Source organism: Oryctolagus cuniculus, chromosome 14 (assembly GCF_051225735.1).
Source record: "Oryctolagus cuniculus isolate XC-2025 breed Fujian yellow rabbit chromosome 14, ASM5122573v1, whole genome shotgun sequence".
Taxonomy (NCBI): Eukaryota; Metazoa; Chordata; class Mammalia; order Lagomorpha; family Leporidae; genus Oryctolagus; species Oryctolagus cuniculus.
Window position 1 is genome coordinate 6,014,302 of NC_142880.1, and position 21,127 is coordinate 6,035,428.

At 48.1% G+C, this 21,127-nt stretch overlaps 1 protein-coding gene across 4 annotated transcripts in view; it reads right to left on the reverse strand.

Annotated features, from left to right (window-relative positions):
- Positions 1 to 21,127, reverse strand: part of LOC149122228 (uncharacterized) — an 86,822-nt gene that overhangs the window by 25,820 nt on the left and 39,875 nt on the right. For 2 of the 4 annotated variants that reach the window (XR_016220430.1, XM_089312971.1), the window contains exons 2-3: positions 17,293 to 17,426; positions 16,365 to 16,629 (exon numbers count right to left, since the gene is read on the reverse strand). Coding sequence is in view for 1 of the 4 variants with exons in the window: in XM_089312971.1 (XP_089169097.1) it covers positions 16,365 to 16,629; positions 17,293 to 17,426 (399 nt within the window). In the remaining 3 variants the exon portion in view is untranslated. Of the gene's footprint in view, positions 1 to 15,135; positions 16,649 to 17,292; positions 17,427 to 21,127 lie in introns of those variants that run through there. The other 2 variants (XR_016220432.1, XR_016220431.1) reach the window with 2 other exon arrangements.

Here is a 21,127-nt window from a genome sequence, read left to right on the forward strand (position 1 = left end):
AGTTTTTCTTGGGTCTGCAGTCTGTGATCTCCTCCTAGGAGTCACAGTTTGCAACAGCTGCTGGAATAACCAGAAAATCAGTGCCACGTTCAGCTCACCTCGTCTGTCTAGGAACTAGCTTGGTCGGATATTCTACCAGCAGCTCATCACGGTGATCAGTGAGCAGCCGGACGGCTCTATCTCATGGGGCCACCGCTATCAGCCGGGAGGTCTGCTAGTTGTCTCTCAAGGCACAGCGAATGCACAGGGTTGGTTTGGGGGCTGGAGGGGCTGGTAACAGGCCCAAGTGGCTTGTTCTTTCTGGAAATGGGTTTACAGAAAAATGCAGCTTGCTTGTCCAAGCTGTGGCGATCATGCAGTGTGACGGTGCTCTGAGCAGCCAGACCTGTTTCTGAAGAGCATCACAGCGAATGTTCCAGACCAGACCCTCGTCTTTCTCATGGCTATGCCTCCAGGGCTAGCACAGGGTTTATCAGCATCTGGTATAATAACACCAAGGAGGATGCTTTGTGTATCAGCCCAGTTAATATCCACCACAGCCCTGTGATTGAACTTGGCTTGTACCTGCAATTTAAGGATGAGGAAGCTGAGGCAATGAGATGTTTAGCAACCTTGCTCACAGCCCAGACAACAAAGAGCAGGGGCTGGCTCCAGCGTCCACGACTACTGTGCTAGCTTACGCACCACGCTACGTTGCATCCCCTGCTTCTGCACACGCCACATGGCACAAGCCTCAGCTGCAAGAGTGATTTTTCAACAGGAATGAAGGAGGGAAGGTGAAAGGAAGCAATTTTAAAAAGCTGGTGAACCAAAAAGTGTAATTAACGGTTCAGAGACAAAATTAGGATTTGAATTACTCTTATATAGCTCTATCTAGAATTAATGCTATTATTTTCTTTATATGATTTATATAACTATGAAATATAGGTGACTTAACTCTCAGCATAAAACTATAATGAATGCCTCAGACCTACCACTTCCCCAAAACTAGAACATGAGTCCACCTGGTGTTCTCCCTCTGTCTCACCCTCCCAACCTCTCCAATGAATTTGCACTGAATCTTGTGCCTCTCATGGTTTCTTATTCTTTATCTGGTTTATCACATACATAGGTAGCCTAACCTACAGGTTGTTTGTGAGTGATCAAAATGGTACGGTGTTACAGAAAATCCCCAGGCTTTTGCTTTGGTCACTCAACATTGTGCTTCCAAGATTCGTCTATATTGAGTAGAAACAACTATTACTTATGAAAGGGCTTATAGCTTTCAGAGCACTATTGCATATATGTTATCTCATTTGATTTGCATAAAAATCAATTAGAAATGAGTACCTTGATAGAATATTTTCCTATACGTTTTATTAAGATAGCATCAAAGATGACCTTGGCAGACACTAAGAGACGCAGATCTTTAGCTGAACCCCCCACATATGAAGGCCCATGTCTGCATATATGCTCCAGGTCTTACACACACACTGACACTGACGCTGACACTAAAAACGCTGCGCACCAGGAAACCCATCTGATTACTTGCAACTGTGAATGTCCTCGCCTTGGAGGATGGGAGTCGCCCATTACATGGAAATGAACAATAGTGAAATAAAAATGAGTCGAAGTGCTTTCTTTCGGACTTCTTGGAAATGCATCCTGTTTCCATATGTGTGGCACATAAAGCTTGTGTTTATTCCAAATGTGACGGCCGTGTCTATGCACCGTATCTGATAAGACACGTTAAACAGCAGCATGTATAAAGTCCCGGAAGAATTCGAGGGAGCCAGAGTCTGTTTTATTACCTGCTGAGTATCTTTTTCAAGACATTGTTTGTTTGCTGGCAAGCACGCGAGGCAGAAGCACCCATTGTTCCTGCCGTTGTGGTGAGTTTTGTGTTACTACTCTGTGCCCTTGTCTGCTTCAGAAAATAGCACCAGTTAGCAGAGAAATTGGAACACTGCTTCCCGTGTGAAGATTTCAAAGCAGCTGAGCAATGGACACAACGCCTAAGAGAACATCAAGAACCCAAGGGGCTGCTGTGCGCAGGTGGAACGGGCACCAAGTCTCCGGGTATTTCCTCCATGACATCACACCACCGCCATCTCTGGACCTCACAGTGTGTGTCTAAGGTCACACTGCATACTTTCTTTGTAACGCAGTTATGTTTGGGTAGGGGAGTTCTTTAACAATGGAAAAAATTAACAGGCTAAGTGAGAGCACCCTCTCCTGACTATTGGGAAATGGGCAAGGGGTAGGTGTCCACATAAACTTTCCACGTTTATTCTCACTGGTGCATTGGTTCACTTCTTTGCTGAACTGCAAAGAGACTGTAGTTGTTACCATCCAACGAGTGAAATTCACATGCCAGATTTTCAGGATTAGAATGAAGTACCTAAGGCCAGATGCTTAGCAACGAAACAGGAATATTTCAGCTCATGGTTTTGGAGGGCCACTTCCACTGCCAGGCACCTCTGCTGGGTTGGTGTCTGGTCTCGGCATTCGGGCTGGCAGAGTCCCAAGACCGCTCAGAATGCCATGGGCAGGAGAGACGATGGCTGGCTGTCCTTAGAAAGTATAGCTTACAAAGGGCCACCCCTAGACACCGGAGTTACATTGTGTTGTTACCCTCTTCCTACTGTTAACCGGTGACTTTGGAGTTTACACATCTGGATGACCTGGAGAACCAAATCATGTTCTCACTGTAGCAGCCAGCAGCTTTTCTTTTTTAAAATAAAAATAGTTAGAACTGTATTTTGCTAAATAATCAGGCTAAAGTACTGACCATCTTAAGGACAAAAACAGGTTGTTCAATGTCCTTTAAGTAGCCAAATGATCCTTCAATCCTTCTGAGGTTATATAATTCAAGAACAAAATCCTTTGCCAAAGCTGTCTTCTCTCATCTAGTTAAGTGTGCAAAGCAGTAAAGGAGTTGGAAAAACATGATTTGGAGTCAACTAGACTTGGGTTCAAGTCCCATATTTGCTACTTACTAAATATGGACCTTAAAAAGGCTACTTAATCTCTGTGAATCTCAGTTTCTAAGATCATAAAATGAGGATTTTTTCTTATCTTTAAAGCATAGCATTGCTATGAATACTCAGTGGGGTCATTGGGGCTCATGAAACAATACCCCAAGCTGAAGCGTCGGAGCCACAGCTTTGCCCTGACCACCTGTCCTTCACCCCTCCCACTCCCCAATTCCTCTCCCACAAAGCAGACCTTGAAAACAGAACCCCAGCCCTCCAAGCCAGCCATAGAACCTAGAAATGCTCCTCTATGCTCCCCCTACCTTTCTGGGTGAGAATTAGCCACAGAGAACCTCTGACCTTCCTTGTTCGGTTGTAGCTGGAAAGACCCCTGTTCCACAAAGGGTCTGCCCTCTGCCCAGGCTGGAGAGAACAGTGCACAGGGAGACCGAGAAGACTGGATAGCCTCTGCTGGGTCTCCCTCTCAGCCTACTAACTGTCAGCACAACCATTAATTCAATCACAGTTGCCCACAGTTGTGCATGCCTCCTCAAACAATAGCATAAAAACGGACAGTCCCTCCCGGGTCCCTGGGTCTTCCATCTGAAGGTCTTGTGTCACACAGAACAACGATCAGACAGATTTGTCCTGCTGTTTTTTTGTTAACCTGTCTTTTGATACAGGGACCTGAGAAAGACAATGTGTACACCTTTCCTGCCCCTGTCCCATCAACACCTGGATGGAGCGGGTGTGTAGCCAGAGTTCCCACATCAGTGTCCCAGCGGGCAACCTGAGTATTCCACAGATTCGAAGGGCTCTGTCGCCGCTGTCACGCTAGAACTGTGTCTTGCCATCGCCTGCACACGGGGCAGTTCCATTCCATCTTGGTCGTGTGGTTCAGGTGGGGCATGGGACCGGAGCTGGGGTGCAGTGGCCCACGAGCGAGGGCAGGGCCAGGGCTGTCTCGGCCCAGCCTTCTGCCCAGCAGCCTCCTCTCTCCCCAGCGCCAACACCCACTTTGCTTTGGCCTCTACAAGGCCACTAGTGTTCTTTCCAGGGGTTTGGGGTTTCCTTTCTTTCCAAGTCTGTTTCATGTGAAAACTGGGCAAGAGGTACCCGCACAGCAGGCCTGCTCTCCCCTCCTGAGGAAGAACTGTCCCTTCTTCTACCCAGCAGGATTAAAGAAGGTTGTTCGTGAAACAAACAGGTCAGGCCAAAGTTAGGGCAACAGGAAGTGCCCCCCTGGGGTGCAAGCAGAGGAGGAGCCCTGTGTGGGGCAGGCTCTCTCACCCAGTGAGTTTCTAGAAATGTCTGAGGAGAGCACAGGAAACGCACAGCACAGGAATGAAGCTGACACGCTTGACATCTGTCGGTTTCAATGCGAGCAGTATTTGCTGCAGAAATCAAACTGGGGAAGGAATTTTAAAGACAGGATTCACGTGAAAACGACCGTTAAGTAGCGTAAATGTACTTAGGATATGAAACTGAAATTGGGAGTTTTGTTAAGTACTGAACGGTTACAAAGGGCTTCTGAGGACTGGCATTTAACCGAAACTTGAGGATTGCAGCTCACCACCGAAAAACACACGTCACAGAGAGACAGGGCGGATTCCATCGGATTCGGTTCAGGAACAGAACTTGGAAGGTCAAGTGCAGAGTGAAGAAGGGGAAAACTTAAGGAGCAGTCATGGGGTACGCTGAAAGGATTGGATTTCTAATGGGAAAAATATTTGTAAACTATGCATCTTGGTGTAGGATTAATATCCAGCATACATAAGGAGTTCAGGCAACCATAACAAGACAGACAATGCAGTTAAGAAAGGGACAAAAATATGAACTTTTTTTTCACATGAGGAAATACAAATGGTCAACAAACACAAGAAGAAAACTCGCAAGATAACTAGCCACCAGGGAAATGTAAATAAAACCACAATGAGGGATCATCTCACTCCAGTTAGGATAGCTATTATCCAAAAATCAAAAAACAACAAATACCGGCAAGGTTGTAGAGAAAAAGGTACCCTAATACACTGCTGGTGGGAATGCAAATTGGTATTACAATTACGGAGAATAGCATGGAGATTCCTTAGAAAGCTAAAAATAGTCCTACCCTATGACCTCGCTGTCTCACTCCTAGGAACATATCCAAAGGAAATATGGAGGGGCCAGTGCCATGGCCCAGTAGTTAATCCTCTGCCTATAGCGCCGGCATCCCATATGGGCGCCAGTTCTAGTCCCGGCTGCTCCACTTCCAGTCCAGCTCTCTGCTGTGGCCCGGGAAGGCAGTGGAAGATGGTCCAAGTCCTTGGGCCCTGCACCCGCATGGGAGACCAGGAAGAAGCACCTCGTTCCTGGCTTCTGATCAGTGCAGCTCCAACTGTTGTGGCCATTTGGGGAGTGAACCAACAGAAAGAAGGCCTTTCTCTCTCTCTCCCTCTCACTGTCTGTAACTCTACCTCTCAAATAAATACATAAAATCTTTAAAAAAAAAAAAAAAAAAAAGGAAATGGAATCAGCATTTGAAAGTTACCTGGACTCCCATAGCCAAGATGGGGAATGAAATGAACTCTATTTCCAATGGGTGTGGCCATTCCCTGAATACAGACTTTCTTTAGGAGCTTCTCCCTCAGGGCTAAGTCTCAAGGCTATTTCTGGCCTGTGCTTTCTTCCACAAGGGAGGTGTGCACAGTCAGTGAGAGATGGCGGCCCGCGGGTGATTCCTTGGCCTGGGGTCCCTTTCCAGCCAACGTTGCACTCTCAGCTGTGGGCCTTGCCATTTCCTTTCCCTGGAATAATTCTTCTACCTGTTGTAATTCTTGCCATCAGCTGCACCGATCAGCCTTCCTGGGATTCTCAATTTAGACAGATTTTAAGCCCAAATATTTGTTCTTGAAATTACTTTCAATGTATTTATTTGAGATTATATTTTCAATAACATTTAATTTTCTGAGAAATAAAACTGTTGATTTGGGCAATGGTTGCAAAACGCATGGAGCTGTACACTAAAAAGGGTGAAATTTCCTTTATAATGTTAGTCACACATCAATTTCTAAAAAAGCTTGAAAACAGAAGTGAACTCTGCCAACTTATCCGTTGGGGCCACATTGAACATATTGGAAGTGTTGTGTACCCAAACACCAGGAGCCAAGGATTTCAGGCCCATGAAAGCCACTAATGAAATCTAATCTCGGGGATACAGCTGCATCGCCTGTAAAATGAGAGGCCTGTCCGGATTCACGTTTCTGAGAGTGTATGCTTGGCAAAACGCTGGTGCTGCAGAATGCGTGCAGATTTCGTGGGGAAAGAAAGATGCTGTTCTGTCCAGGGAGGAGGGACCATCTGCTTCCTGTAGGGCTCAGCAGAGCCTTGTCACCGCGGTGCAGGCTTCCCCAAGTCTCTCTGCTCGCTGCGCCTGTAGCCACCCCACCACAGCCTCCAGCACCTGTGGGTCTCACACAGAAACTGACAGACAAAATCCTCTTTGACAATCACCTTCCACAAAACTGTTCTGATAAGAGAATCAAGTTATCGGGGCCGACGCTGTGGCATAGAGGGGAAAAGCTGCAGCCTGCAGTGCCGGCATCCCATAGGGGCGCCAGTTCTAGTCCCAGCTGCTCCACTTCCAATCCAGCTCTCTGCTATGGCCTGGGAAAGCAGTAGAACATGGCCCAGGTCCTTGAGCCCCTGCGCCCGTGTGGGAGACCTGGAGGAAGCTTCTGCCTCCTGGCTTCAGATCAGCGCAGCTCCAGCTGTTGCAGCCATTTGGGGAGTGAACCAGCGGACGGAAGACCTTTTTCTCTGTCTCTCCTCACTGTCTGTAATTCTAACTTTCAAATAAATAAATAAAATCTTTTTTAAAAAAAAGAGAGAGAATGAAGTTATCAACTTATGCTTATTCTAAGGAAGTGAAACTCCACACCGGGTCTGAATCATTGAAATGATTCTTCCTCTCCTGTTGTGTGGTAGAAACAGATATGGGCACTGTGCAAGCCACATTCACACAGTTCAGGTTTTCCCTGCATTTCTGAGTGGGGTGCACAGGTGTGCAGAGAGCAGACAGGGTGACAGAAATCAGAGCAAACCACTGGGCAGGCAGCGTCAGACCAGACACCAGTGGGAAATAAGACGCATAAAGGTCTGAAAAGTGTTTGAAGCCTGTGACAAACTAGCATCAACTGTTGCCTCCTTCTTCTCGAATAAACGCAAGGGCCATGGTATGGCATAACAAGAGATCCCAGTTTCAGCCACTTTCTGAGACCCCCATTCCTCCCCCTGGGGTGCAAATCTGGGAACAGTAAAGGACACTGAAATGGATGAACCAGAAAGAGCAGATTTCTCCTATGCTATGATCAGCAGCCCAGCTTCAGGTGGCCATAACACCAAGGAAAAGCTTATCTCAAGTTTCCCACAGATCCTTTGCTATATGTCAAATTCATATGCTGCCAAAAATTGGCTGAAACCCAGGTATCTACAGCTATCCACAGTTCCTAGAAAATTTAACATGGATGTTTCTGGAACATTTCGCTCCCTTTCTTCAAGGAATGTATCTAGCTATATTAATGATCACTGGCCTTCTTTACCATTCTTTTGTAGCGAAATCCTTCTGGACAACACAAATTAGAAAATATAAATATGGTCGCATACAATGAATGACTTTTTATAGTAGCTGAACTGTGTTTCGCTTATGATGAATCCCAGCAGTGTTCTCTTCCCCCTAGTTATGTTTATTAGCAACACTGCTTGTTTTTCTTACGTTACCAGAAATAATACTCGATTAAGCAATTTCCAAACTATATGTCTTGTAAATTAAATACAAATTAAAATCTTGGTAATTAAATAATGGCTTTTTTTTTTTTTTTTTGGAAAACAAATTAACTACACGGAAAACACAGAGCTCTCAAAGCTGCAGAAAATGAAATCACAGGGCACACAGCTGGAAACAGGAGGGTGATCGGCACTACGGCCCTCGAAGGTTGTGCCCTTTATCAGAGACCAGTCTAGGTGTCTCTCCCATAAGAATACTAGAGCTCCTCCGGTTCCATGGGAGTGTGAGTCGCAGGAAGGAAAACTCCACCCCGTATTGTTCTCCTGTGCATTAGAGCAGTATTCAGCCATCAAGATGCACAGCTGACCTTTTGGTAATAAGAGGCTTCCTTCTGTCGCTGCCTTTCCTTACACTCCTACACTGCCATCGCCCTGCACCTGCGTAAAGTGGACCCCTTAGGGTCACCAAGAGACATCCACGAATATCTGGAGTTAATTTCACCGAACCTGGGACTGGTGAATCATGGGCTCACCATTAGCCCCTGAGCTGTACACGACCTTTAACGCTTGTTTTCTGCCTGGTTTCAAAGGCTTCTGGGACTGCCTGGGTGAAACCACCCTTTAATTGTAATATTTTACATCCAATTTTGTATCATTAACATGGAATCATCTATTATAGAGATATCCATTCTGGACTTAGAAGTCAGTATTAAAAATCAACAGAAATAACATTGTTTTTTGTCGACAGCTTTTAATTTTTGCAAACTTCCTACAATACATGTATTTACAGAGGAGATTTCAAATAATGTATACTTCATCTCTGTGTGTGTGTGTGTGTGTGTGTGTATCTCCAACGAAAATGAAATCAGCATAGCAAAGAGCTGCCTGCACTCGGGTGTTTAATGAAGCGTTGTTCATAATAGCAAAGATATGGCATCAACCCGGATGCCCATCGGGGGAGGACATTTAGTATGTATGTGCAGTGGGATCTTACCCAGCCGCAAAAAGCCAAGTCCTGACACAGCAACAAATGGATGGAGCTGGAGTTTAAGTCAAACAAGCCAGACACAGAGAGACAAATGTCACACATTTTCTCTGCTGTGTGTGTGTGTGTGTGGTCAGCACAAATCTGGACTAGTGACCACTGGACGTGGGGAAGGGTAGGGATGGAAGGGGGGAAGATCTGATGATGGGAACCACAACACAGGCAGGTGAAGGCAACGGGTTCTGGCTTCCACAGAGCAGTACGGCAGCCAGAGTCTGCTATAGGGCAATGAATGGAAGGGCTAATGGCCCGCTATGACGCCTCACGCTGTGTCTGTCTGTCAAAATACTGCACTGTACCCCACAAAATTGAGAGGCGTTTCACATTAATCCAAATTCTTTAAACAAAATTCTAAATAAGACAACGTTAAAAATGAAATAATTCCAGAATAAAAGGCTTAAAAAACAAGCTGAGGCTAAAGGTACAAGCATCCCAGGTTAAGCAAACTCCCCACAGAATGGACCTCCAAGTCCCAAGAGAGCGAAGCAGGTGCTGGCCCAGTCGCCTGGGTCCCAGGCCTGCAGCCTCCGTTTGCTTCCATTACCATTCCCCCGTCTGAATTGCTGTGTTCTTATTTCCTCTCTCCCCTGGACTGAGACCAGAGTGGTATGTCTTTTTCTCTGTAGCACTCAGAACAGGGCCTACTCACAGTAAGTTTCCATTAAAGATGATTTTTTAAAAAATTTGATCAGTTTGGAAAAATACAAAAAAAATACATTTGAACTTCTCCAATAAAATAGCCACCATCTATGAGTGTCTGGCTCTTCTTTTGAAAACAGAGGAAACTGAAAATATTATTTCAAAGATTCCAGGCCCATAGGCAGGACTCAAAATACTTGTTGAATTGAAAGAATGTCGCCCAATACGCAATGATAGGACCAACAGCACCTTCAAATCCATGGCTCCAAGGCTGCTGAAATTCAGCTAAGGGGTGAACGTTTCAAAAAGCTGTAGGGCAAAGCAAGAGACTCAACTTTCTCTCCCTGTGCAGCAGAACAGGTAACCGAAGATGCCCAGGCACGGGGGAAACTGAGTTCCCTCCAAGTCTTCCACCTGCTATTGCATTCAAACACCAGTGGACTATTCCCAGAGGGAGACTCACCAGGCTCTTCCTGGGCCCTTTGGACACACTCCCCTGCCTGACCCTGCTGTGCATAGAAAACTACAGCAGAGAACTAACTCACAGGGCTCCTATCCCAACACCGTGACCCGCCTCTGAGCAGCGAGAGAGATCTCCCTTCCTCGAAATCTAACCTTGGTCTTTCCTAAGGTGCTGCCTCCAATTCCTATACAACTGCTTCTAGTTCAGTTTGAATATGTCAAAACGCGACATTTTGGGGAGCACTAACTTTTACCCTACCACCCCAAGAGGTTGGACCCACCTGGCATATCTACTCAGGTGACACAGCCTGTCTGCCATGTGCTCGCTCGCAAGCGTCTGAGCCACCCTCACGCTCAACAGAAAAGAATGCTGCTCTCCATCGGCGATGTCTGCCGCACACACAGGGTGAGAGTGGCCACACGTCGGCCCCTCTTGCCTTTGCTCGCCCGCCGTCTCTCCCTTTTTCCTGCCAACACGATGCTCTTGTTCCTTGGAGGAGAAATCTCCTCCCTTCCACATAACAAGCATTGCAAGTCTGTGACCGCTCCAATCTTTCTTACCCTTTCGGATTTCAGACCCGTGTGGCGAAGCAAGAATTGTGTCGGTTATCACAACGGTCCCTTCCCAGGATCTCGGCTTGCAGACTTAGCAGTTGGTGCGGAGAAGGGAGGTGAGCTCTAGCTTCAGCCTCACAATGAATAAATGGGAGAAAAAGCCTAAAAAAGTGGCGTGGGATCGCCTAGTGGCTTGTGGGCACATCTGGCACTACAGAGCATTCTCCTGAGACAGATAAATAAATAACAACATAAAGGTCAAAATGTATTCCACACTACTTTAAAAGGGGGACAGGATTACATAATAAAATCGCACTAGATAATCCGTAGATTTTTTTTCCCCTCTAAAATGAAAGAAGCTGTTTGGAGAGAAGGTCTCGACACACACGTGGTTTCTCCTAAGTGCATCACTTTACTTAATGTTCTCTGCAAATGCATTTACATCCATGTTTATTATTTCTCCCTTAACTGTTTACTTTCCATGAGTGTTTGATCTGGTTAGCCAGGACGCTCTGCAAGAAGTAAGCCCCAGTGTGTCAAAGGCAACGCTACATTTTCCGTAAGATGATTTAAAGACTTGATGCATAAGGTTCGCTCTTCAGACCCACACTTTCAGAAATAAGTTCAAAGTTTCATTCTCACTGGCCTGTTCATTTCCTTCGAAACTCTTGCCACAACCTGAATTCTCTGTTATTTATCCGCGTCATACAAACACACGAGGACAGGCACCTTGGCTGGCTTGCTCACTACGTATTTCCAACACCAACCGAGCACCTGGCTCCAGCAGTGTGTGTGAAGTGGATGACAGATGGATCAAGCAATCAATGATCAGTGAGTGAGAGAGCAGAGTGGGGGAGGAACCTCTCCTTTGCAGGCAACTTTGTTCTCAACTTGGTGGGATTTCCTGGAGGGAAAGCCCACACATGCAGGAGCTCCTGGGTCCCTTCCTGTCCATCCTGGAAACAGTGTCGCATCTCATGTGGCTCCACTGGATCCCTGCCGTCCCCGGATGAAGTCACAGTGAGTCCAGAAGAGGTTTCCAGGCCTCTGTTGGCCCCGATCCTACCTGGACCCTGTATTCGGCTAAACAAGCTACGGTGCATTTTCTCCCGATGGGCTTGCCACTGCAGTCAGTATCAAAGTTTGGATCTTTCCACGCTTGGCCAAGAACCATTCTCCACACCATTCATAACATCTGGTCTGCAGCCTGCGCTAGCCCATGGGACTCCTTGGCGCAAACCAACAGCTAATTTCATATCATGCAAGGTTTGGTTTATATGAGAAATGAGATAATGTATATGAAAGTGCTTTGAAAAGTATAAAATCCCACACAAATGAAATAAATATGATCATGATTCTTACTATCATCATTGTTGCTTTAGCAAAGACAGAAACCTCTCTGAAAAGCCTTTTCATGCCCTGTTCTTGGGGCGTTTAAGAAATATTGAGCCACCCGCCTGCAGACAAGAAACAGTTTCCTGGAGTTATGCAGAAGTTTTAAGGAAAAAATATTAACTCTTCCAAGCAGTGTTACAGAACAGAGGAAAACAAATAAAACCAGTTCCTACTGACCTAGATGTACCATTTATCAAAACTGTGGGAAGAAAACACTGCTTAGAAGTTTACACTTTGAGAAATGCAGCATAGGGGCCGGCACCGTGGCACAGCCTGTTAAAACCCCAACCTGCAGTGCTGGCATCCCAGATGGGCAGTGGGTCAAGTCCCGGCTGCTCCACTTCTGATCCAGGTCTCTGCTAAGGCCTGGGAAGACAGCAGAGGGTAGCCCAGATCCACGGGCCCCCGCACCCACGTGGGAGACCCCGGGGATGCTCCTGGCTCCTGGCTTCGGATTAGCTCAGCTTTGGCCATTGCGACCATCTGGGGAGTTAACCAGAGAAGGAGACGTTGTCCCAGCGCTATAACCTGACGCATAGCAGAAAGGGTGCCCCGTGGCTCCACCTAGAGCTCCAGCCCCAGGAGCCGGGTACATCAGGTAATAAGTCCAGTGTCCTCGAGGACTTCCAAATACCAAGGCAAAGGGAGTGCATGCTAAGCAAACGGCAGGGCAAGGCGGAAACCTGCAGACACAGGAATGTTCCTAGGAGGCGCTGCGTGGCTGCCAGCAAGGAGGCGAGCTGCAGAAAGAGGAGCCAGAGTGGGTCTGGGAAGCAACTTCTTCTGTTTCACGGTTCCAACCTTGTTGTCCAAGAGCACTCAGATCTCCCACGCGGCATTGAGCAAGATCGTCAGCTCCTATTAATCCAGACAGAAGAAAATGCATGGGCTGGCCCTGTGGTGCAGCAGTTAAGATGCCGCCTACAGTGCCAGCAACTCAGACGAGCAGGTTCCAGTCCAGCGGTTCCACTTCCACTCCACTCCCTGCAACCTGTACCTGGGAAAGCAGCAGCAGGTGACCCAAGTGCTTGGGCTGCTGCACCCACGTGAGAGACCCAGAAGAAGCTCCTGGCTCCTGGCTTTGGCCTGGCCCAGCCCTGGCCATTGCAGCCATTTGGGGAGTGAATCAGTTGGTGGAAGCTCACTCTCGCTCTCTCTCTCCCGCTCTAATTCTTTCAAATAAATCAATAAATCTTTTAAATAAAGAAAATATACACTGAGAGTCCCCAGTAGCTGTACCTTACAGACTGGTAACACAGGACCTGCATACGTTAGTCTAGATTTCAAAAACGCAGTAGGCTCTCAAGAAGAGATCATGGTTTCAGAAAGAACCCAGCACACTGACTTCTGGCGGAGCCCAGGCACTCTCTAGGGCTCCTGTTAGCACCATCAGCTTCTCCTTGAGCTTCCCTGGAGGCAGGGGGACTAAGCCAGGCCAGCCATGAAACCTCTCGCTGGCGATGGGCTTCTGACTGCAGAATTTTATCATCGTGGCTGGCCAGGACTTGACGTTGCCTTGAGGCTTCACTGAGCTTGGACCAGAAATTGGCATTTGTCAAGAAGCCTGTTCAGAACATTTAGCAGGCTCTTACACATACGTGTAATTTAGCCTTGGGACTTTCCATGAAGTAGAGGTTTGATTCTGCCAGTGACCTTTCGTGAACTGCCAGGAGTGTGTAGTTTTGTTTTTGTTTTTTTTTTTTTTTTTGGTGAAAAGGTAAGAAATAAAGACTCTATTTTCCTACGAAGGTGGTAATTATACTTAAGCTCCTGTAGTTCTGGTGTTCGTGGGAGATCTTTATAATTTATCCCTGGGTAGGCAATTCTGGGAAGCTCTTTTTTTCCCTTGAGAGAGATTTTTTTTTTTTTAACTAGCATCATCGCAAATTGGATAAGTGTTGCATTACAGTGGTTGGCAACCCATTGATAGTCTTACATGCTTTGAACTTCAGTAACGGCATTTGAAAGCAAGGTTAAAAATCCCCTTAACCGGCAAATATTCAGCCTTGAGTTTTGAGAGCCATGTAAGTTAAAGCAAAGTGAAATGGACCCCCACTCGGTGGAGTTCAATGGTGGTGGGGCCTTCTCAGGAAACTAGTTGGACCCTCTACAAACAGCCAAAGAACGGCTCCTTCATTCAACATCACAGGGCTCCTCCTTTGCCATCATGGTCATTACCCACGTTGCCAGCTCAATTCCGATTCCCTTGTTGCCACTGCACTTCATAGTCCGTGGTGAATTCTGTGAGAAATCTTCCTTCGGCAACTTTGCCATTGCTCCAGGAAGGGGGGCCTTGGTGGTCAGCCAGGAACATGCAGGATGATCGATATAAGTCATACTGCTTAGCGATTCAAAAAAAAAAAAGACAAAAACAAAAAACACCATGCATTTCCCAAGCCAGGGCAAATTAGCCTCTGGCATAGGAACGGCCGGATTATTTACCCATGCAAGCACATCCACGCGATGAGAAACAACTGCCCGGAACGGCAATAACACGCTGCCTACGGTTCCCAGGGGCCTTGTGACGGATGAAGCATTTAATCAACAGGCCACAGAGCTGCTGGGGCTGTGCGGATCTTGCCAGGGGAGACATCAGGGAAACAGTTCTGCAAGCTTGGGAGAAATCATGGAGTCAAGACTTGAATTTCTCCACGAGGAACCCCAAGCCAAGTCCCCAGTGTCCCCCTTCAGGCCAGTGAGGGGTGCCTTCGGCACAGGAAGTCCTCTCTGCTTCCCTGGAAAGTGAGATCAAGATGGCACTTGTTTCCCCGAACTCTTCCAGAACGTTCGTCTGGAAGGCCACGCCCCATTCTCTCATTTTGAGTGGTTTAGTTGTCTTTCCCCACTAACGATGGAGGCTGGGAAAGGGCGGGACAATGTCATTTTCCCCCTACGGCCCCTGGGCAGGTGCATGGACAGACCGTCAGTTCTTGGCAAGTCCATCGTGATGGATTTACCAGAGGGTGTTCCCCTCCACAAAGTCCGCACGTGCAGATGGAAATACCCTCTCGCTGTATAAATGCTGCTTTTTCTTTCTTTGGATCAAGGCCTTTCCTTCAAGCCTAAAACCCTTCCACCTCCCCATGCACACCGCGTTTCCTGATTCGAAGTCTCACAAGTCAAAAATTTGCTGATTTCAATGTATAAACTTCTTAAATCCACAAAGCAACGATGCATTGGAGCAAAAGCCTAAGTACTCATTTACATAACTTCTTTGTGAATGAAAATACTGGCAAAGATCATTTGAAACCCAAGCTGTCCATCAGCAGATCACTATCTATACAACGACCTGGCCACAGAACCCTCCTTCACATATTTGAATACTGTAGATCCATTTATTGGAATGTAATTGGCACACTGAATGATGAGTTCTAATGCCACTCTCGGTGCCTTCTCACTACAGAGCTATGGATGCCCCAGTGGGGTCCAGGTGCATTCAGATACCCTGGATGACAACCTCAGCTCCACTGCTTGTCTGCCGTGTGATGTGGTCACAGTATTGTGCCTGGATGCCTCAGTTTTCCAATATGTGAAATAGAAACAGCAATGGCAATAGGTTAGTAATAATAAGTTAGTACATTTTAAAAACCCTTGGAGTTTGGCACTTTGTATACACTCATCAAATATCAGTTGTTGTTTGCTTCCAGATCTGGGAATAGTCTTATGTGTCTGACTTAAATGTTGTGCCATACTAGTGAGAGTGAGGGAATATGTCCCCTCTTTTCTTCTGTTTGGGCTTTTTAAAAAAGATTTATTTCTATATTCAAAAGGCAGAGAGAGAGAGAGAGAGAGAGAGAGAATCTCTGTCCAGTGGTTCACTCACCAGATGGCTGTAACAGCTAGGGCTGGGCCAGGCCAAAACCAGGAGCCAGGAATTCCACTGGGTCTTCTACACGGGTAGCTGGGGCCCAAGCGTTTAAGCCATCTTCTGCTATTTACACAGGCACATTATTAGGGAGCTGGATTGGAAGTAGAGCAGCCGTGGCTCGATCCAGCCCTCTGATATGGAATAGCAGTATCACAAATGGTGGCTTAAACCATTGCGCCACAACACTGGTCCCAGAATATGCCCCTTCTTGGTTCAGTGTTCAGTGCTGCGTCTTTGACCTTTTGCTATGTGTTGGCTCAAAATACAGGCTTCCAGGGATGACCTTGTTTTTTGTAGGGACTCAGAACATGATACTTCCAAGCAAGGCACCTTAGCATGCTGAGGCTTCTCTCTGGCCCTCTCCCACCCCCTCTTCCTTGCAGTGTAGAGAGGAGCTGTGTCTAAAGTCCTTCTCTGCCTTATCTTCTTGTGAGAGCTACTCCTAGACAACAAGGATGACTAAGACACTCTGTCCATATAACACACTGGCCTTCCACTCACCACACATCTCCTCCAATAACCCGTCACGAGTCCCCCAGAAACCCCAAGCCCTGAGCCCCTGTTCCTTCCTGCAGCTTAGGATGTCCCGAACACCATGTCCTTCCTTTAGTCTCCTAGTTTTGGGATCACTGTGTGCAGGCACACGGTGACTCTCTGATTAATCTGTCTGCTGCCAGTTTACCTCATATACTTAGTCACTGACGCTTCAGTGAGTGGTGAGAGCCTACCCTCCCTCTGCTGTCGACCACCTCCACTGAGCTGATTCCTCAGGACAGGAGCTCTATCGTGTGCGGCTCTGTGCTGTCCATCATGTCTAACCCGACCTCTCACATGGAGGAAGAACTCTGTGTTTATTTGTTGCTGATTTCTGCTGCTTTCTCTCCAGGGCTCCAGGCTGATGCAGGCGATTCCACTCTTCTTCCTGTTCTCCATCACGTGTGTGTGATCTGAGAGAGATTACACAGCCTATGAAGCATAAAGCAACAAGGGACTTAACACATCAGGAACCAAGTCTGCGATCCTCGCCAGAACTCTCGTGACTAAGACACAAGGAAAGGCAGAGACCTGAGGACAGATTCGTGCCCTGTGTTATTTGTGGGTTCCATACCAGCTGGCAAGCTGATGAGATTCAAAAGCAATTTAAAAATTCTTTATTCCAGTAAAGAAAACCAGAGAATAGCTGATTTGGAAGAATTTGGGCTATATCACGGGGGAGGGGGAGACAGTCCAACACTGGGGCTCAGACAACGATACCCCAAAGTGTGGCACTTTAGCACGCTGAGTACTGCAAACCGAAAGACAGAGAGCCTCATTCCAGAAGGCCTTGGCCTGTACCCAAGGGGAAGGAATGCCGCACAGAGAGGCCAAGGGGAATCTCAACAGGCGAGCCTCGTGGGATCCCCTCAGCCCTTCTGATTGCATCCCAGCAGTCCACTCTGCAGGTCTCTCGGTCTGCGTTCTGAGGGCTGCCACGTCACATCAATCTGTCGTCTGTCCTAGGGGTCTGGGCTGTGACCCTCGAGACAGGTGAGAAAAGCTACCGCAGAGGTGTGTCCCGTGGGAAACACGCAACCACGGGACGGAAAGTAACTGCTGAAAACTGAACTCACCAAGCCGGACTCCTGTCCACACGCTCTCGAGTGGTCCAGGAACAAAGCCCTTCTTCCTCACCCGTTCACGGCAGCTCTGAATGCGAATCCAGCAGTCCACGGCTTCGCTCTCACCAGAAGGAACGACCTCCAGGCTGGAAAACACAACGGCAGGAGAAAACGCTTGGGAAGGAGCTCACTCCCGGGAGGAGTCACCTGCAGCACTGGGTCATCTTGCACCCCTTCTGTGGGGCGCCCCCTCTCTGCATCAGTCCGCAGCCTCCCTACCTGGCCTAATCCTGAGTCTTGCTTACTCCCAATGTCATTCACTTGCTGCTTCTGTAGCCTTCATGTAGCTTTCCACGTACAATGTAGCTGTTCTAATGCAACTGCTTGGAACTGGCATCATGGTGCATGGGTTAAGCGAGTGCCTTCAACACCAGCATCCCATATCGCAGCGCCAGTTCTAGCTCTGGCGTCTCGTCTTCCAATCCAGCTTCCTGCTCACACACCCGGGGAAAGCAGAGGATGATGGCCCAAGTCCTTGGGCCCCTGCCACCCGTGTGGGAGACTCAAATGGAGTTCCTGGCTCCTAGCACTGGCCTGGCCCAGGGCTGGCTGTTGTGAGCGTTTGGAGAGTGAACCAACAGATGGAAAATCAGTCTCTTTCTCTCTCTCTCTCTGTCCTTCTGTTCCCATCTCCAACACTCTGCCTTTCCAATAAATAAATAAGTCTTTGAGAAAATCCACCTGCTTGCAAGGGTCTCTCATGGACTGTTTCCCAAGTGTGACCTCCCTTGGCACTCTGGCCTGGTCTGACTTGTTCTGTAACCTGTACCTGAGGCGTGCATTTTTGAATTGGCAATGGGCTCCTTTTCTGGTGATCACTTACACATGTCACTGCTTTCGCTTTGTTTCCCTGCCGACTCCACTGGAGAACCCAAGACATGATATAACAAACGCAGCTGATCTTGAACCAGGTGAGAACTGAACTGGACTTGCTCAAAAAGCAGGCAGGTTTTTCTGGAAGAGGGTTTACGTGTTGTTTTCTTTGGGGATTTTGCTCGTTTTGAAGGCGCTTCTGAAACTCAGCTGTTACAAATTAGCAGAAGACATTTGAAGGGTATGACTGGAAAGACACAAACTATTATCCGCCAGCGAGCTTCATGTGTTTTAAGCACATCAAATAAAAGCTCTTTGTGATTCACTGGTGACCTGTCACTGAGAAGAATTTGCACAACGGACAGAGCTGCCTACTATTGTCTAGTAGGAATTAGGAAATCACAGAACAGGGATTCTCATTCCCTTCCAATTGGCCTGAACTTCACAGGCAGGTCAGCCTGTTTCAGGCCAGCATGGCTGCTGGCGGTCAGAGAGGTCAGGAGAATTCAGGATTCTCAGTGGTGCAGGCCTGGAGAAAACAGAGCCTAGGAGAAACTGGGAGCGGTGCGACAGGTCTCTCATCCTCATGCTGTGTCCTCTCCTCCCCACTACCCCGAGTCCGTTGGCACATGTTCCTGGCGCGCATGTCTGCTGGTGCCTAGACTTGACAGCTGTTGAGGGTCACGGCAGCCTGTGGACTTCCATCAGGAACAACCACTGGCTGTTTCTGGGAGCAGGCTGAACGGTGCGGCAGAAGAACACACAGCCTTGGTGCCGCGGAAACCTGATCTGGCTCTGTCCTCTCTCTGCTATCTCTGTTGAAATGGGAGACTTTGTGTGCAGCTGCAGGGTCTCAGGGCAGTCTCAAGGTGCTGAGGGCCACTTCTGCTGTGGCTTCTCTTAGGCTGGGACGGCCTCCTTCACAGATTCTCCGGGTGACGGTACTCATGTCAACAGGCACCATGTTTGAGTTTCTTCTGCCAGCAATACGTCCCCTCAGCGAAAGTCCTGAGCCCAGAGTGTAAGCTGTTTGCTCACGGGTGTTAATTTCAGCGACTCCACGGTCGTAAGAAACCACTAAGCAAGTCTAGAAGGCATCCCCAGCCAGCACAGGGCGGAAGCAGCTCCCAGCACTGCTGGGTGGGAGAGACAACCGGAACTGGCACAGCCAAGCAGAGCAAGTGTGCAGGAGCAATGAGGCTCACACCAGACACTCCTCTAGGTGCCAGAAACAGACCCCCCCCCCCAAACCCGTGCTCCGGGCACTTGGACCCTGTCATCCCACGCAGGGATTTGTGACATGAGTGATGTTAGAGATCTTTGCTTAGTTGTTCTATGGAGACTGAGTTCCTTGACTGTACATCTATGCTCTGGCATCAACAGAAAACAGTGCCGACACACACTTCCATATATACCAGTACAAGTATCTATGCATGCATAGTATCCGTGTATAATTAGCAACACCACTCCCCTCCCCCACCCCAGCCCCATGTGTTTCTGTGCCGGAGAAGGCGTTCACTCCCTCAGATGGTTCCACAGTTGAAAAGCAAAGCAGATGGTGCTTCTCAATGAGGCAGCCTGCCTGCAGAAATGTCTTGGATATGCAGAAATAAAACCTAAAAGGAGAGGCAAGGAGCATCCTCACTTGAATAAAGAGCGAGCGACGCTTCCACAGAGCCATGCAGCTCAGATAATGAAAAGCAACAATCTCGGGCTCTTTGTTCTGCGTTGATGACAAAACTCAAACCACATGTCTGCCGTGGAACAAGCCACTCTGGACAGTTTCTTGAGGAATAATAATCACTGTTTGATGGGGTCGCTTGTGAAACCCAGAAGGTACTCTTAGGAGCTGGCACTTGCAGCGAACCAACGGAGGGGTAATTTGTGGAGACAAATGATACACTGAATATTGCATTTGGACTTTAAAACAATCGCTCTCACACAAAAGAGAACTAATAGCTGAGCCCGGGCTCCACCCCTGCTCAATTTTCAGTGTTGCCCAGAGTTGGGAGGAAGCCCTGAGGATTAAGGACAGAGGACAGCCCACAACAATGGCCGTGGAGTTTTTGTTATTATGACTGCTAAACCCATAATTCCTCGGCTTTGTTCTGTGACTATACGTGCTCATTTCAACCTCATAGTAGCTGCCAGATCAGGCTGTGCGATTTGCATCCTGCGATGACACGCACAGACCCCAACGAAGCCTCTCTGCTCCAACGTTGCACCCCTCGCCCCAGGCACACACAGCAGCACCCAGCACTGTCTCCCGGGTGCTCTGCGTAGACCCAAAGTGACAGCAGGCAGACGCTTCAGACAGGGCCACAGAACAGAACTGCAGGTGAGGGGTTTGCCTTCACTTCCTGGGCAGGTCTTGGAGGCCTGGGACGAATTTGGACTCTACACGAGCTGAAAACTGCCTTGAGGCTCGGTTGTTGACTTACATCGATTGCATCCAGATTTTGTTCAAGCCAACAGACGCCCCTGAGGAAGTGTGCTGTTTTCCCAACTACTCTGTGGGACAGGGGCCATCCAAGAGGAAGACCACGTGAAAGACGGAGGAGAGGTGACCTCCAGCGCTGTAGCGTAGACCAGCCCCAAGCTGAGGAAGCCCCGGGGCCTCTCCTGCTGTGAAAGAGGAGCCCCCCCACCCCCCTCCTGCCCTGGGCTCCCTCCTCCTGAAGCTGCTTCCAGGAAACCAGCCCCCCCCCGGGGGGGGGGGGGTGCACAGACAGTAAGGATGCTTCTTTCCCAGAGCAGAAGGTGAGTGCAACGTGAGCTCAAAAGGGAAGAGGCGAAAAATTGATCGAAATGTTTTCCCTTAAGCGTTCTTTAATTGAATGGTGAGGGGCCAGTTGTCAGGATCTGAAAACAAATCAGAAGCTGTGGAAATCCTTTGACTGTAGCCTCTCTTGCCCAGACCATGGGCTCAGGAGAAAGAAAGAACACTTTCCCATTAAAGTAGCAACAAATAGTG